This window comes from Myotis brandtii, unplaced genomic scaffold, assembly GCF_000412655.1.
Source record: "Myotis brandtii unplaced genomic scaffold, ASM41265v1 scaffold525, whole genome shotgun sequence".
NCBI classification, from domain to species: Eukaryota; Metazoa; Chordata; class Mammalia; order Chiroptera; family Vespertilionidae; genus Myotis; species Myotis brandtii.
The window spans coordinates 1,622,305-1,636,486 of record NW_005369915.1 but is presented as its reverse complement, the minus strand read 5'-3'; the positions used below and the strand labels follow the sequence as shown (position 1 = coordinate 1,636,486).

Below are 14,182 nucleotides of genomic sequence, written 5' to 3'. Positions count from 1 at the left end.
GGGCAACTAGGCTGGCAGGGAGGCCAGCGCAGGGAGGCCAGCACACAGAGGCAGTGAGGAGTGATCAGGCCGAGGGTGGGGGGTGGCAGTTAGGGGCGACCAGGCAGGCAGGCAGGTGAGCGATTAGGAGCCAGTAGTCCAGGATTGTGAGAGGGATGTCCAACTGCCGGTTTAGGCCTGATCCTGGGGATTGGGCCTAAACCGGCAGTTGGACACAGGGATCGGACCTAAACCAGCAGTCAGACATCCCCGAGGGGTCCCGGATTGGAGAGGTTGCAGGCTGGGCTGAGGGGATGCCCCCCCGCCACCACCACCACCACCCCTGTGCATGAATTTTGTGCACCGGGCCTCTAGTTGTAAAATAAAAGAAATGCAAATGGAAGAGTGTAATTAAAGCAGGAGGCCATTTTTTACCTATAAGATGATGATAACCCATTTTGATGAGAATAAAAGAAAATGTATATTTTCTTACTGTTGGTTTCTGGAGGGCAATATGGCAATGTGTATCAAAAACTTTAGATTTAAAATGTCCATCACTTGACAAGACATCTAGTCCGGGTTTAGGAGCTTAAGTAAAGGTGTACATAAGTATCCTATATAATAAAAGGGTAATATGCAAATTGACCCTAACAGCAGAATGACTGGGAATGACTGGTCACTATGACACACACTGACCACCAGGGGGCAGACGCCAATGCAGGAGCTGCCCTCTGGTGGTCAGTGCGCTCCCACAGCCACAAGCCAGGCTGATGGCTGCCAGCACAGCAGTGATGGCGGGAGCCTCTTCCGCCTCCTCAGCAGCACTAAGGATGTCCGACTGCAGCTTAGGCCTGCTCCCCACTGGCAAGTGGACATCCCCCAAGGGCTCCCAGGCTGCCAGAGGGATGTCTGACTGCTAGCTTAGGCCCGATCCCCCGGGGAGTGGGCCTAAGCCAGCAGGTGGACATCCCCCGAGGGGTCCCAGACTGCAAAAGGGCAGAGGCCGGGCTGAGAGACCACCCTGAGTGCACAAATTTTTGTGCACTGGGCCTCTAGTTTAGATATAAGGAAGTTCACTGTGGCATTGTTTATAATGTGGGGAAACTGGAGATAATTAAATGATCAATAAAAAAGATAGGTTAAGTAAACTTGTTCATCCATATAGTGGAATATTATGCACATTAAAATATGGGTAGGAAATATTTATTTTATAGTATGGATAGAAAATAGGTTCTAGAACAGTATTATAATCCTATTTTTGAAAATTTTATATGGTTGTATAAAAAGAGTCTGAAAGAATATACATAAAAATATTAACAATGCTTGGATTATCAGTGCTTTTCCTATTTTGATTATCTATATTTCTTAGTATTTTAAAATATAATAAAATTAATCAGTGGCAATGGTTGGTACACATTTCACCCTTAAGCCTGACTGCTGCACAATCTTCATATTTATCATTTTTCTAAAGCTGACCCTTTTCTTGTATCTTGAACCCATAGTTCCCCTGTTTACTCACTCCTGCTCTGATCCAGCCCTGACTCTGTGTCCCTGTTCTGTGAACTGGCCTTGCCTTTTCCAGTCATTTCTAACTTATTTTCTTAGTAACATCTTGAACCCCAGGTCTTCTAATACCAAGACCCAGATTTCCTGTCACTAATTGCCTTCCTGAAGATTGGCCCTCTGCCCCCAAATCCCAGGCTGGTGTCAGCAACCCTGACCCTCCCAATAGACATTCTTGATTCAGGTATACTCCCACCCTCTACCTGCTGGTAGGATGGTCAGCTTCTAACATGCGTTCTTGTTCCACTGCACCTGCCATCCCTTCTAAATATCTTGAGTTGCCTTCCCTCCCACCCTGACATGCCCAGCCGCCCGCTGCTGCAACCCAGCAATCCCAGTTTCCTGCACTTCCCAAGCTGCTCTATGTCACTGCAGTTCCTTAGGTCCTCATACACTTCTCATGTTAATTTTTCCCCAGGTTTTTCTATTTGCAGCTACAAAACACATTAAAAGAATCAACTGGTAGTCAGCAACTTGCATTTTTGGTTGCACTTGCCGTGGATATACCAATAGAGGGCACTCCTCCCATTGCTAAGCATGGTACTGAACTTGAAAGACTCTACCTCAGTGCCTCCCAACCAGGAAATGGCAAGAAATTAAACAGTGCTTAATTGTTTGTTTTATCCATTGTTATACCCAGGTTTTACTTTGTTTTTCCCGGGATACGTCTGTGTTGGGTCACTTTGCATACAACAGTGCTTCACCACCAAGATCATACATAAGAGGTAAAACCTTAGTAACATAAAGGAAGTATTTTTAATGGTTTTATTTTATTTTATTTTTTGATAGACATTGATCCGTTGCCTCCCACATACACCCCAACCAGGGATCAAACCTGCAACCTGGGTATGTGCCCTGACCAGAGTCAAACCTGCCACCTTTCAGTGTATGGGATGACATTCCAACCAACTGAGCCACACTGGCCAGGGCAAGGACATATTTTTTAACACATTATCATAGCAAGACCATTTGCTCTCTCTATTGCTGTTTTTGTCTTACCTGTTGACTTCTATTTTCCCTTTTATAAGTTTATCACATGAATTTGCTTTTCTAATTTTTTTAATTTTCTATATTTCTTCTCTCAAAATGTTCTACAACACTTAAAATTTTGATATAAGTTGTATGCTAGTAATTCTTAGTGCTTTTTTCTCCTCTTAATCACTAGCTGTCTACAAGATAGTATCACTATTTCAAAATCCTGCATCACCTGACAACTGAACTAATTTCACCTGGAACCCTTTCCCAACTTCTCCTTTTGTTAAGTGGTGAACACCCAGCACTTAAAAGCTATTGTGTGGTCCCTGTGCTGTCCCCATAAAGAAACGGTTTCTCCTGTATCTACTAACTCTGAGTGTCTGCCTGATTCCTCCAACCCCTGCCCTAGGACAAGCCCCATCACATGCTGGGATCAGGCTACCCCACCCAAGTTGGGGGCTCTCTCTGTTCCATTGCTCCTACCTTGAACTTATAGAAGCCTTTTGTTTGCTTGTTTCTTTAACATTATTTGCTAAAAACCTGATTGTACAACTTAATGGTCTAATGGAATCACCTCTTAACTCAGCCAAGTTTTAAGGCCATCCATCAGTTGCTCCTGTCTTAACCTAGCTAATTTTGCTTTCCTGATTACCCCACATTACCCCATATTCCAGATGCTCCCCTCATCTGGAAGGATTTCCACTGTTCCTCCCCCAAAATCATATGTCCTTGAAGAACTAGCCTATATCCCACTGAGCCATCAATCCATCATCAATTTCTCTCTCCTCTCAACCTCTAAAACACTTAAAGCCTGTGCCAGAAAATTTAGCAAACATATCCTCAGTGTTTCATATTCCAGTCTGTATTATAAGCCACATGATTGAGGGACTGGCCTTATATTTATTTTGTTTGCTTCTTGACATCTAGCCCAGTATTGAGCATCCACCAGGTGGTCTTTTCTTTCTTTCTTATCTATCAATCATCTATTTTTCCTTATTCCATTCTCTCCTTACACACACGATCAGTCCTGTTGTCTCCACCTTAACTTAAACTAGTCATGGTTCTTAATCTTCATTTTCTCTTTGCCACCACCCCCAACAAGAACAAAATTTTTTTAGAATTAATTAAAAATATTACCTTAAAGTTTAGAGCAAGATTGCATGTGACTTTTCCATAGACTCAAAGTGTTAGAAAAACTATCAATATAAACATAAAAACTTCCTAAAGATATTCAGAAGGTGGGGGAAAACTCAGAACCTTAAAAGTTTTGAGGAAAAGCTATTTTTAAAGACTCTTTTAAACATTTGAATATGATGAGTATACTTTAATATTTTGAGACAATTTTGATTTCAAATATTTAGCCTTGGAACATATGAACTGTTTTGGGATTCAGAAAGTATTACCACCGTATAGTTAAAGACATTTAATTTTTAACTTTTCAACACATTCTATAAAAATGTAAACTAATGAGGCGTTGCAAAGTTTAAGACTTGCTTTAATGAATAGATTAGAGTTGTTTCTAGTTAGCAAAAACAATTCTAAGCTCAAGAAGCTTGAAAGCATTTGTTCTTTTAATTATTTTGTATCGCTTGCCTTGTACTTAAGTTTATACTGTTGATTTCAATTGATGAAAGGATTTGCTAATATCAACAGGTTGACTGGCATATTTTCAAATTAATTTCATACCATAAAATGAAATGAGATTTTACTATTGTAGTTTTACTTTTTTAATCTTTATAGTTGAAAGTATTACATATGTCCCTCTTTTTTCCCCATTGGCCCCTTCTAACCCACCTCTACTCCCCACCCCAGGCCTTCACCACCCTATTGTCAGTGTTACTATTGTAGTTTTTTAAAATTCCACTAATTATTAGTACATTCACAAAGTGAGTTAATTTTTTGTTTTGTTTATTTAATCAGACTGAAACCCTCTATGGCTTTCTCTTCTAGGAAAACTAGGAATAGAAGAATATGCTGTCTTTTACCCACCAAATGGTAAGAGTAATGCTGTTGCTTCCTCTAGTGGAAATAGGAAGATTACTTTTATAATAGGAATGACTTTCTTATTCTCTATCTTTAAATAGATAATTATCATCTAAAGCATACTTTCTACAGGATACCACTTTTAATGAGCTTTTCCATGTTTGTAGCAGGTTTACGCACACTGTGATACCCTTTCTGGTCTTCCTTGAGACCAGAGGTAATATTTGTGGGGAAAGTCAGTAGACAGGTGTCTAAGCCCAGGGCACTGAGTTTTTCTCTGAAGAACATGACTAGTCCACCCAGGAGCTCCCCTTTGCTTTACTGGAGCAGGGCCCTAATGAGAAATTGCCTTGTATTTCACTTTATTGTCCTCACAATTTTTTAAAAATATATTTTATTGATTTTTTTACAGAGGGGAAGGGAGAGGGATAGAGAGTTAGAAACATCAATGAGAGAGAAACATCGATCAGCTGCCTCCCGCACACCTCCCACTGGAGATGTGCCCGCAACCAAGTTATATGCCCTTGACTGGGATTGAACCCAGGACCCTTCAGTCTGCAGGCCAACGCTCTATCCACCAATGCAAACCGGTCAGGGCATGTCCTCACAATTTGATAAGTATAGTGTTTATGAAATAAAAAGATTATAAAGAAATATATCACTGAAATAATCTATTTTCATTATACAAAATGATCAACTGTATAATGACCTCATTAAATATTTATTTAAGTTACACTTCTTGAAAAGCAATATACAGCAGTCCTCATTATGATAATATTAAGCTGCATCTTGAAGGAGGTCTTTTGCTCCAAGTTAAGAACATCGGCTTTGTAATCCATCTGACCTGGGTTCAGATCCCAGTTCTGCCAACTCACCCTGTGACCTTGGGTAAGTGACATGACTTCGCTGAACTTCAGATTCATCATCTAGAGCAGTGGTCGGCAAACCGCGGCTCACGAGCCATATGCGGCTCTTTGGCCCCTTGAGTGTGGCTCTTCCACAAAATACCACGTGCGGGCGCACACGTACAGTGCGAAGTTGACTTAAAACTTTAAGTAAAGTTTATTAAGTTAATTTTAGGGAACGTTGTGGAGTGAAAGAAGATGTAGTGTCGAGGATTGAGAAAGGTATGTTGAGATGGTTTGGACATATAGAGAGGATGAACGAAAGGAGATAGACAAAAAAAGTATACAAGACGAGTGTGGATGGGAGAGTTGGAAGTGGTAAACCTCAGAGAACGTACCTCAATCAGATTGAGGATGTTTTTAGCAAAGGCCAGCTTAGGAGTACCCTAATTAAGTTAATAACAATGTACCTACCTATATAGTTTACGTTTAAAAAATTTGGCTCTCAAAAGAAATTTCAGTTGTTGTACTGTTGATATTTGGCTCTGTTGACTAATGAGTTTGCCGACCACTGATCTAGGGTGTATGGATAATAGATGGTACAGGGTATAACACAGCACAGTGCCTGATGCATATGTAGTGAGTCCTCAGAAAATGCAGCTGTTACCAGTGTGTTTAGCTTCTTTATTGCCCACTCCATGTACAACTCACTGTTCTCTGCACCTCTCCGTGTGTGTCCCCGGTCCGCTCATGGCCACCGTCCTGCACCCCCTTCAGCACTGGTGTCCTCTGGGCCCACCCCACCTGGTTCTGCTGCCCTCCTTTCACACAGTTTCAGGGCCTTCTGATCTGCTCTCTTGGCTCTATTTGTTAATTACTCTAACATTTATATCTTCAGTTCTGACCTCTATAATAATTAACTCAAACTTAACATGTCTGAACCTGAACTCATTATTTTATCTTCCTATGCCCGCTATTCAAAAGAGAAAAACAAAATTAAATTTTAAAACAAAACAAAGAACTGCTGTTTCTCTCTCAGTTAATTGTCCTCTCATCCAACCGCTAATTCAAGCCGAAAGTCCGGCAGTCGTCCTCTGTCTTGGACCCCTCATCTGGTAATTCACCAGAAACGTCCACTTTTATCTTCAAAATACACGCGGGACCCCTCGCTTCCTCACTACACTGCTGTTTGTCCTCCTCAGGGCTTTACTGTCTCTGTTGCTCATTAACTGCTCCAGACACCCCATTGGCCTCTCTTCTCCCAGTCTTTCCTTGCCTTGCTCTAGCTTTCACAATGCTTTCCTTTCACACATCTAAAAGGAAAATGGCTATTTTTTCCTTAGAGGTGTCTTAATGGCTCCTCATCTCTTCATAGTAATATCCAAGCCTCTTGGCATGGCACATGAGGGCATTTTCTTATCATATCAATATCAAACTATTAATCACACACACGTGCGCGCACACACACACACACACACACACACACACACACACACACACCTTCTCTCACAGAAGCACCATGCTGCTTCCTACCTGGTTCCCGCCTCAGTTCCCAGGCTTGGAACAGCCCCTTCAACCTCTGCTCACCGGGCTGCCAAGTCTCAGCTCAGCACCTCCTCCTCAGGAAGCTGCCCTGCACCCCAGGGTCACCCAGGGCCCTTCTCTGGGTGCCCATAGCACCCAGTGTACAAAGCCTGGGTGTCTCTTGCTATGTTAGCTTGACAGTGTTTGTTTATGCTCTATCTCCCCTCTAGATTGCAAGTTTCTTGGGGTTCAGGACTATATCATTCATTTTTGTTCCCCCAGTATCTAGCTCTAGTAAGAGTTTAATGATCATTTATTTGAACTAATTAGAGGCTTTTTAATTTTAACATGTCTATATAACCATAGTTATATCTGTTTCACCAGAGACTTAATTTTCATATGACTTTTTATATTTGTCTAATCGGGAAATAAAACACCTCTGAAGAGCCAAAAGAGATGTCTGTGGAGTGAGGTTACTTCTGTTCCTCGGAGAGCTTTGCCAACCTAGTTTAGAACATACAGCTCTTACTAACACACAGGTCTAACAAACCTGGTTTACTGGTTTTATGCCCCCTTGTAAAAATGGAAGCATGGAAAGAGGCTGACAGAGATAGAAGAAATGACTGACAATAGTAGAAGTGAAAAATCAGAGACCTTGCAAAGGAAAATAGGAAACTATAAAACAGCATGTTAGAACATTGCAGTGAGTCAGTCCAGGACTGTTTCATGTGAGAGACAGTAACTGTGCCTTTAAAAAGGTATCTCTGGGTTGTAGCATGTTATAGTAAGTTAGGACATTTATAATGAGCACAAGGTACCCAGAAAAAAAATATTGCTATAATAGCAGTAATAGTAGTTGCAGCAGCAGTAGCTAACATTTTCCAAGCAATACTACACACCATGCAGAGTGCTACATCCATTACATGTATTAATTCATTTAATCCTTACAAGAACCATCTGAGGCAGGTGCTAATATTATCTATTATCCCTATTTATAAAGAAGCCGAGGCACAGAGTGTTAACTCGCCAGCTGGTGAGGGGTAGTGCCAGGCTCTGAACCCAAGCTCTCTGACAACATCCTTAATGCCTCAGAAAGCATTACTGAGTTTGTTACAGCATCTTTTAGAAGAAAAGAAAGCAGTTAACATATTGAAAAAGTAAAATATGTATATACTAGGTTCTAGGAAGACTTTCATCCAGAATAAAAATAGTTTAATGCTCAGTGGGGTAGCCCCACAGCTGTTCCTAAGCCAGTTCTTCAGGATCTTTCTTCTCTTGGGTTGTTTTAGAACCTTCCCAGACTCAGGGAGGACGCTTCTCTGGGCAGTGAGTACACAGTGGCCGAACAGGAAGAGGCAAAGACCAGTTGGTCTGTTATCCCTTTAGTTTTTACTCAAGACGATAATCTTCAACGTTGTTATATTACCCAACATTTCTCAACCTCTGCCAAAGACAGGAGTACTTTGAAATCTCAAGGACACTTCTCCTACCACCACCTCCAAAACTGGCCTTGTGCTGGAAGCCAATTCCAGCATGTCAGCAAGGACTGAATCATCTGGAATGGCTGAAGGCATTTCCCCAAACCTGAAAAGGGATGATTGCTTGGCTGCCAGACAGCTCAGGGCATCTTAATCTACATATTATTGCCTCCTACTGGCCAAACACCTGAACAGCATTAGGCATTTTCCCAATTCTGACAATGTTTCTGTATACGAAACCTGACCCTTTGATGTCCTGCCTCGCCTCAGGACAATTTGTGTTAATAAAAAACATGGGGTCCTGAGACAAGGAGATCTTAGTTTCTTTAGCTAGGCTCCTCTGACCCCCAAATGCCTTTCAAAATTATGTTTCCTCTCTGGACTCTTTTATTAAGTTACACACAGCCCTTCTCCAGATTGCTGAACCCTTCTTAATGCCGGAACAAGAACCCCGGCAGCCTTGCTCACCTGGCCTCAGTGGCCCACACAGAGGATGTGCTTGCAGCTCACTGACACTCCATTCCTGGCCAGGCAGGTGCTCAAAGGGGGCAGATATTTGCTCACTCGCCCACCCACCCGTGACCCCCCTTTCCCACGTGGACATGACAGGCCACCGTGGTGTCAAATTTCACCTCTTTACTTCATGAGAGGCCTTGTCAATGGGCAGGTTTCCATGGAACTACAGGTTCATTAAACAGCTGGTGAGCAACATTTTTGAGCTGAGGGAGATTCCACACAGGAATTTTATACACTTTTCTTGTTTTTATTCTTTGTTCAACATGTATAACTTGTCTGTATTTATTCATTTAATAAATAGGTACTGCTCTGGCTCCCTCTTCGAGGTGAGTGACCCACAGTAAAAGTGCCCGCTGCTAAGGAGCTTACATTCTAATGAGGGAGACATAGTAAACAAGTAAATAAATAGCTCACGAAAATAATTTCATTATTCAGAAAATAATGAACAAGAAAAGGGCAAAGAATTTGATTATAGGTAGGGAGTGGGGAGGCATGGGGATTTTAGGGAAGGTGGTCAGGAAAGGAGCCTCCTGTCACTCTAATGTAAGCTCCAAGAGGACAAGGACCGGAATAGTTCTGGTGCCCAACAGGTACCCAGCACCTGGAGTCATGCATGGCAGGGGGTCCCTGGTCAGTCAGCATTCGCACATGAATGAGGGAATGAAGGTAGAAGAATATGGAGGAGCAGGAACAAAAGCAAGAAGGCAAGACTTGCACTGACACACAGTGCTGGCTGAGACCGAAGCAAACTTCCCAATCTGCTGTGCCATTTGATTCCTATAAGACAGAGAAGGTCATTCATTGCCAGGGGACATTAAGTAGAGGAGTTTTAAGACTCTGGAGCAGTGGTTCTCAACCAAGGGCAATTCTACCCCCACTTTCCAACCCTCCGAGAACATTTAGCAATGTCTGAAGATGCTTCTCATTATTACAACCAGTGGGAAGAAAGTACCACCCGTATCTCATGATGCTGCTAAATGTCCTACAGTGCACAGGACAGCTCCTTGCAGTAAAGATTAGGGAAGGTTTTTGGAAGAAATCATGAAAATAGGTCATTTTAAGTCTGCTTGCAAGTGTCCAGTTGATAAATAGCAATGCACTTTGTCATCTATATTAATTAAATAAATTCAAAACATCTCATAATCTAACATTCGTTTGATGTGTAACTTGAGACATAAGTTGTAAACCTAATTAAAAGGTTATATCAAGTATGACTTTTAGATCGATATTTAAATACAGATATGTTCTGATGTTTAGGGAAATTTTAAGTACTAAAAGTAACAAAGTCATATTCTGAATTTTGAATTCAGGAAGATCATGGAAATACTTAGAACACAATTTATCTATTGTCCTAATCCCTATTCTTCCTGACCAGTAGGTTCATGTGGAATGAGGATAAACAGAGGAAATGATTATTTCAACAAATCAATTAAATAAACTGTACTACGTAATCCCAAATGAAAGAGTGTCAAAATTTGCTTTTAACTGGAGTGATGGTAAAATGAATCAGCTGTGAGAGTTCTGGTACAACTATAAATGTTTAAGTATTGAGACAGTGAGGAAATGAAGGGAAAATATTTAATAAGTGCAAAGCATGTTAATATTTGGGGTATCTCTGAGTCATATTTACTATTTATATCTCATCTAGTTTAAGATTTATTTTTGTTGACAATGTTTACCTTTCTGAGTTTTGTCAAAAGCCCATTAAATCTGTACTTTGTGACATTATTCTTATTGAATGGAGTAGGCAATTAATATTTAAGACTTTCTTCAGATTGAGAAGGGAAGGCTAGGATCTTAAAATAATCATTCATAGCAGACTCTTAGGCTAGATAAGAGATGGTGTCTCACATCCCAGTGTCTGCTAGAAGTAATACTCCCGGACGATGGCCAGGTGGGTGAAACTCAACCCTTAAAACACTGAAGTGATGAGAGCCAAAGGAAAGTATTTTAAAACACTGGCCAAGAACATGACAGCCTCTAAGATCAAAGACATGTTCTAGGTGGTATGTGCCCTAGAGTGTTAATGGATTCTTCAGTGCTTCTTGTGCCTCCTACTTCTGTTTGCCAGAATCTTGACTTTGTCCTTCTTCAACAGAGTGGACTGTGTACCTTTTCTTGGAGTCTTAAGCCCTGGTTAATCTTGATTAAGCTGAAACGAATCCTTATCTAACACAGAACAAGATTTTCTTACATTTAAGCTGATGCTGAAATGTGGTACTCTCCAATCTGAGAGCATAAAATAGCTACAGTTATTGACGCATCTGCTGTGTATTAAACACTAACTATACTTGTGTACTTTAACTATATTAACTCATTGGTGTTTAATACAACCCAATGAAGTTGGTCTTATTGGCCAGTGATTTTCAGGAATAAAAATGGAGACTCGGAGTGTTGGTAGTTTGCCTAGAGTCACACAGAATTCAAATTCCATCTCTGTGTGACTTCATTGGCCATTTCGAAGCCAACACTTAGCTACTGAGAGATTCCTGTTCTATATGGTGATTACTCATTCATAAATTATTCTTATACTTTAATATTTTATTTATAAGCCTTGATTATATTTATAATTGCTCAGTTTTCTATCATTAACAACACAAATTTAGCATCTTACTCATAGAAGATTTGCATGGTGTTGCATGGTGAATTGTGGCCATTGCCTCATATAGTTTATACCTTATGTACTTAAAGAACAATTACCAATTTCAGAACTTGGGGGATCTGTAATGAAAGTGTGATTAGCTGTGAGTTGTCTTAATACATGCATCCCTTTCTGCTGCTTGGCAGTTCACTACTTCATTCACTGTAAGTTTCTAATTAAAAGTGCCTTGTCCTGACTAAGGTGTTCTTACACTTAGCAGACTCTTAATAAATATTTGTAGAAGATGAAAATCATAATAGTAAGATCTTCATCTCTGACTACCTTGATCTGCTTTTGCAGATGTTTCTACAATAACTTAGTGAAAGGAAAACATTTTTGCAGTAAGATTATAGGAGTTTTGTATACAGTAATAGCAATCTGCTTTGAGAGTTTATTCTGTTGGGAGAGAGAAAAACAAAAGTGATTACAATATGATAAGAGAAGGAAACATTAGTTAAGTATAGACTTGGCATCAAGTGTGATGCTGAGCACATTGCATACATGACCTTATTTAATCCTCACAACCTCACTGGTATTATCCAATGAGGTTGAAGGATTAAAGGTGAAGACGGGTCTATTCCTAACCTTTGTAGGGCTCAGGGCAGGAGTGCAAATAGAGGCCCACCTACCATAGTCTAGATATTTAAACATTATACATCAGACTAGTAAACTGATAAAGTCTACTCTGTTTTCTTGTCTTAACAGATAAAGGGCTGGGCAAAAGTAGGTGTAGAGTTGTGAGTACACAAAAGAGTTTATTCTTTCGTTATTATTTATTAATTATTGTATTACTTATTGTATTATAACTGTAAACCTACTTTGCCCATCTCTGTATTCCTTCATAGCAATCTGGAATCCAGGTTCAAATTCAGATTCCCAGGCTCCTCAGCAGTCCCTAGCTGTGTTATCCCCACCCCTTCCCAGGCATGGCTCCATCCCACACCTGGACAGGCTTCACGCGTGTGCACGTAGACCTCCCAGCCTGCAGGTGCACGCTCTGTTCACACCTTCCACAAATAGCCCCCTTTGGCCACCTCTCCACCCGGGGGGCGGCTCCACCGAAGAGGCCAGGCAGAACCTGGAAGCTGGCCAGGGGCCTTTGGGCTGGGAATTTCAGTCTTGGGCACCTGGGTTGTGTTCTGAAAGGAGGGACATGGACTCTGGCTGAGGGGTACAGTTAGAGGTGGGCCAGAGCAGGGCCTTTACTCCATGCCCCCTCCCCTGCTCCTGCCTTGGTCTAAGAGTAGTACCCGAGGAGGAAACAGGTTGATGAACTGATACAAGCGTACATGGTGGAAAGTGGGGTAGCCAAAATCATGCCGACTGTCTATGTGCATAGAGGAGAAGGGGCACCTCAATCAGTCAGGGCAAGTGAGTTGATACAAGGGTACGATTAGTGAATTGACTGGGGTAAGGAGCAGGGACTGTCAGGGAGACCTGCGGAGGAGTGTTGATTTTAAAACCTTGAAGGGGCGGGTCCAGCACAAGGCTGGAGATGGAGGAGAGCATTGCCTACAGCCCTTGTCCTACACCCGCCGGAGGCTGAAGGAGGGGTGGCAATCAAGTCAGTAGGATTAGAGTTGTACTTGAGGGTTAGGGAAGAGAGAGAGAGAGGAGAGGCTGCTGATGTTAGATTCTGGCCAAATCCTGAACAGTGAAGTGTCCTTTCCCAGAGGGACAAAGAGGAACACGGTCACATTTCGGGCTGAGGGAGAACTAGAAGGCAAAGATGGCTCACAGCTTTCTTCCCTGAAGACCAGGGGGTAAGGAGTCCTTTACAGAAACAGAGAATCCAGAATGAGGCACTTGATACTGGGCTTTCCCAGTTTGACTTGCAGGTCAATAAAGACATACCGGTGGAAGGAGCGAGAAAACAAATACGACAGAATGTCTAGGAAAGTAGCTACAGGTAAGGAATGGGCTGAAGAGAGAACCAGCCACAAGCATGTACACATGCACACACGCACGCATGTGTACACGCACAGCAGCAGGAGTTTCTGGGAGGCAGGGAGCTTGATCTGCCAGGGGCATCAATGCCTGGGAGAGTCTAATTGGAGAAGGAACTTTTAGTTGCTCTGGGCCAAGACACACAGAGAGGAGATCCTTGGGTTTAGCAGTAGAAGTTGGGGTTATTGGGCTAGAAACCAGTTTACAAAGAGTTGAGGACATATAATGAGAACATAAAGGAAGTTAACTTAGATAATTTTCAAAAAATTAAGCTCGGCTTCATGGGAAGGAGAGAGACTAGAGATTTGTTTGATGGGAAAGTGGGGCCCCGGGGAAGAAAATGGATGTTTAATGATGACAGTGTTGAGGATATTTCTAATAACGTATGACATCCTTGGCTGAAAGGCTGCAGTGGAATAGGAGAGACTGGAGCTGTGAGTACTTTGCTAGGACCCACCCACCCCTGCCTCCCTCCATTAGTGGGAGAGAGAGCAGATGCCCCGCTCTCCGCCTGGAGCCCTGCTGATCTGCACTGACTGATCCCAGTCTGTCAGTCACCACCGGAAGCCAGGGCTTCCAGGCCACGCCCACCCTGGGGCTCTCGCCTCCGTGGCCTCTGTGGCTCTTTTGTCAGTGAGGCCTCCCCCTTCCCTCCGTGGTTTCCCTTCATAGCACTTACCACTGTCCAGCATCTACTCACCATTTCCTTATGATATTTCTATCCCCAATAA

At 42.1% G+C, this 14,182-nt stretch overlaps 1 protein-coding gene across 4 annotated transcripts in view; it reads left to right on the top strand.

The window, feature by feature from the left end:
* Nucleotides 1-14,182, top strand: part of TBC1D19 (TBC1 domain family, member 19) — a 105,279-nt gene that overhangs the window by 72,746 nt on the left and 18,351 nt on the right. For all 4 annotated transcript variants that reach the window (XM_014548908.1, XM_014548907.1, XM_005877655.2 and 1 more), the window contains 2 exons: nucleotides 2,183-2,267; nucleotides 4,468-4,512. In XM_014548908.1, the coding sequence (XP_014404394.1) occupies nucleotides 2,183-2,267; nucleotides 4,468-4,512 (130 nt within the window). The remainder of the gene's footprint in view (nucleotides 1-2,182; nucleotides 2,268-4,467; nucleotides 4,513-14,182) is intronic.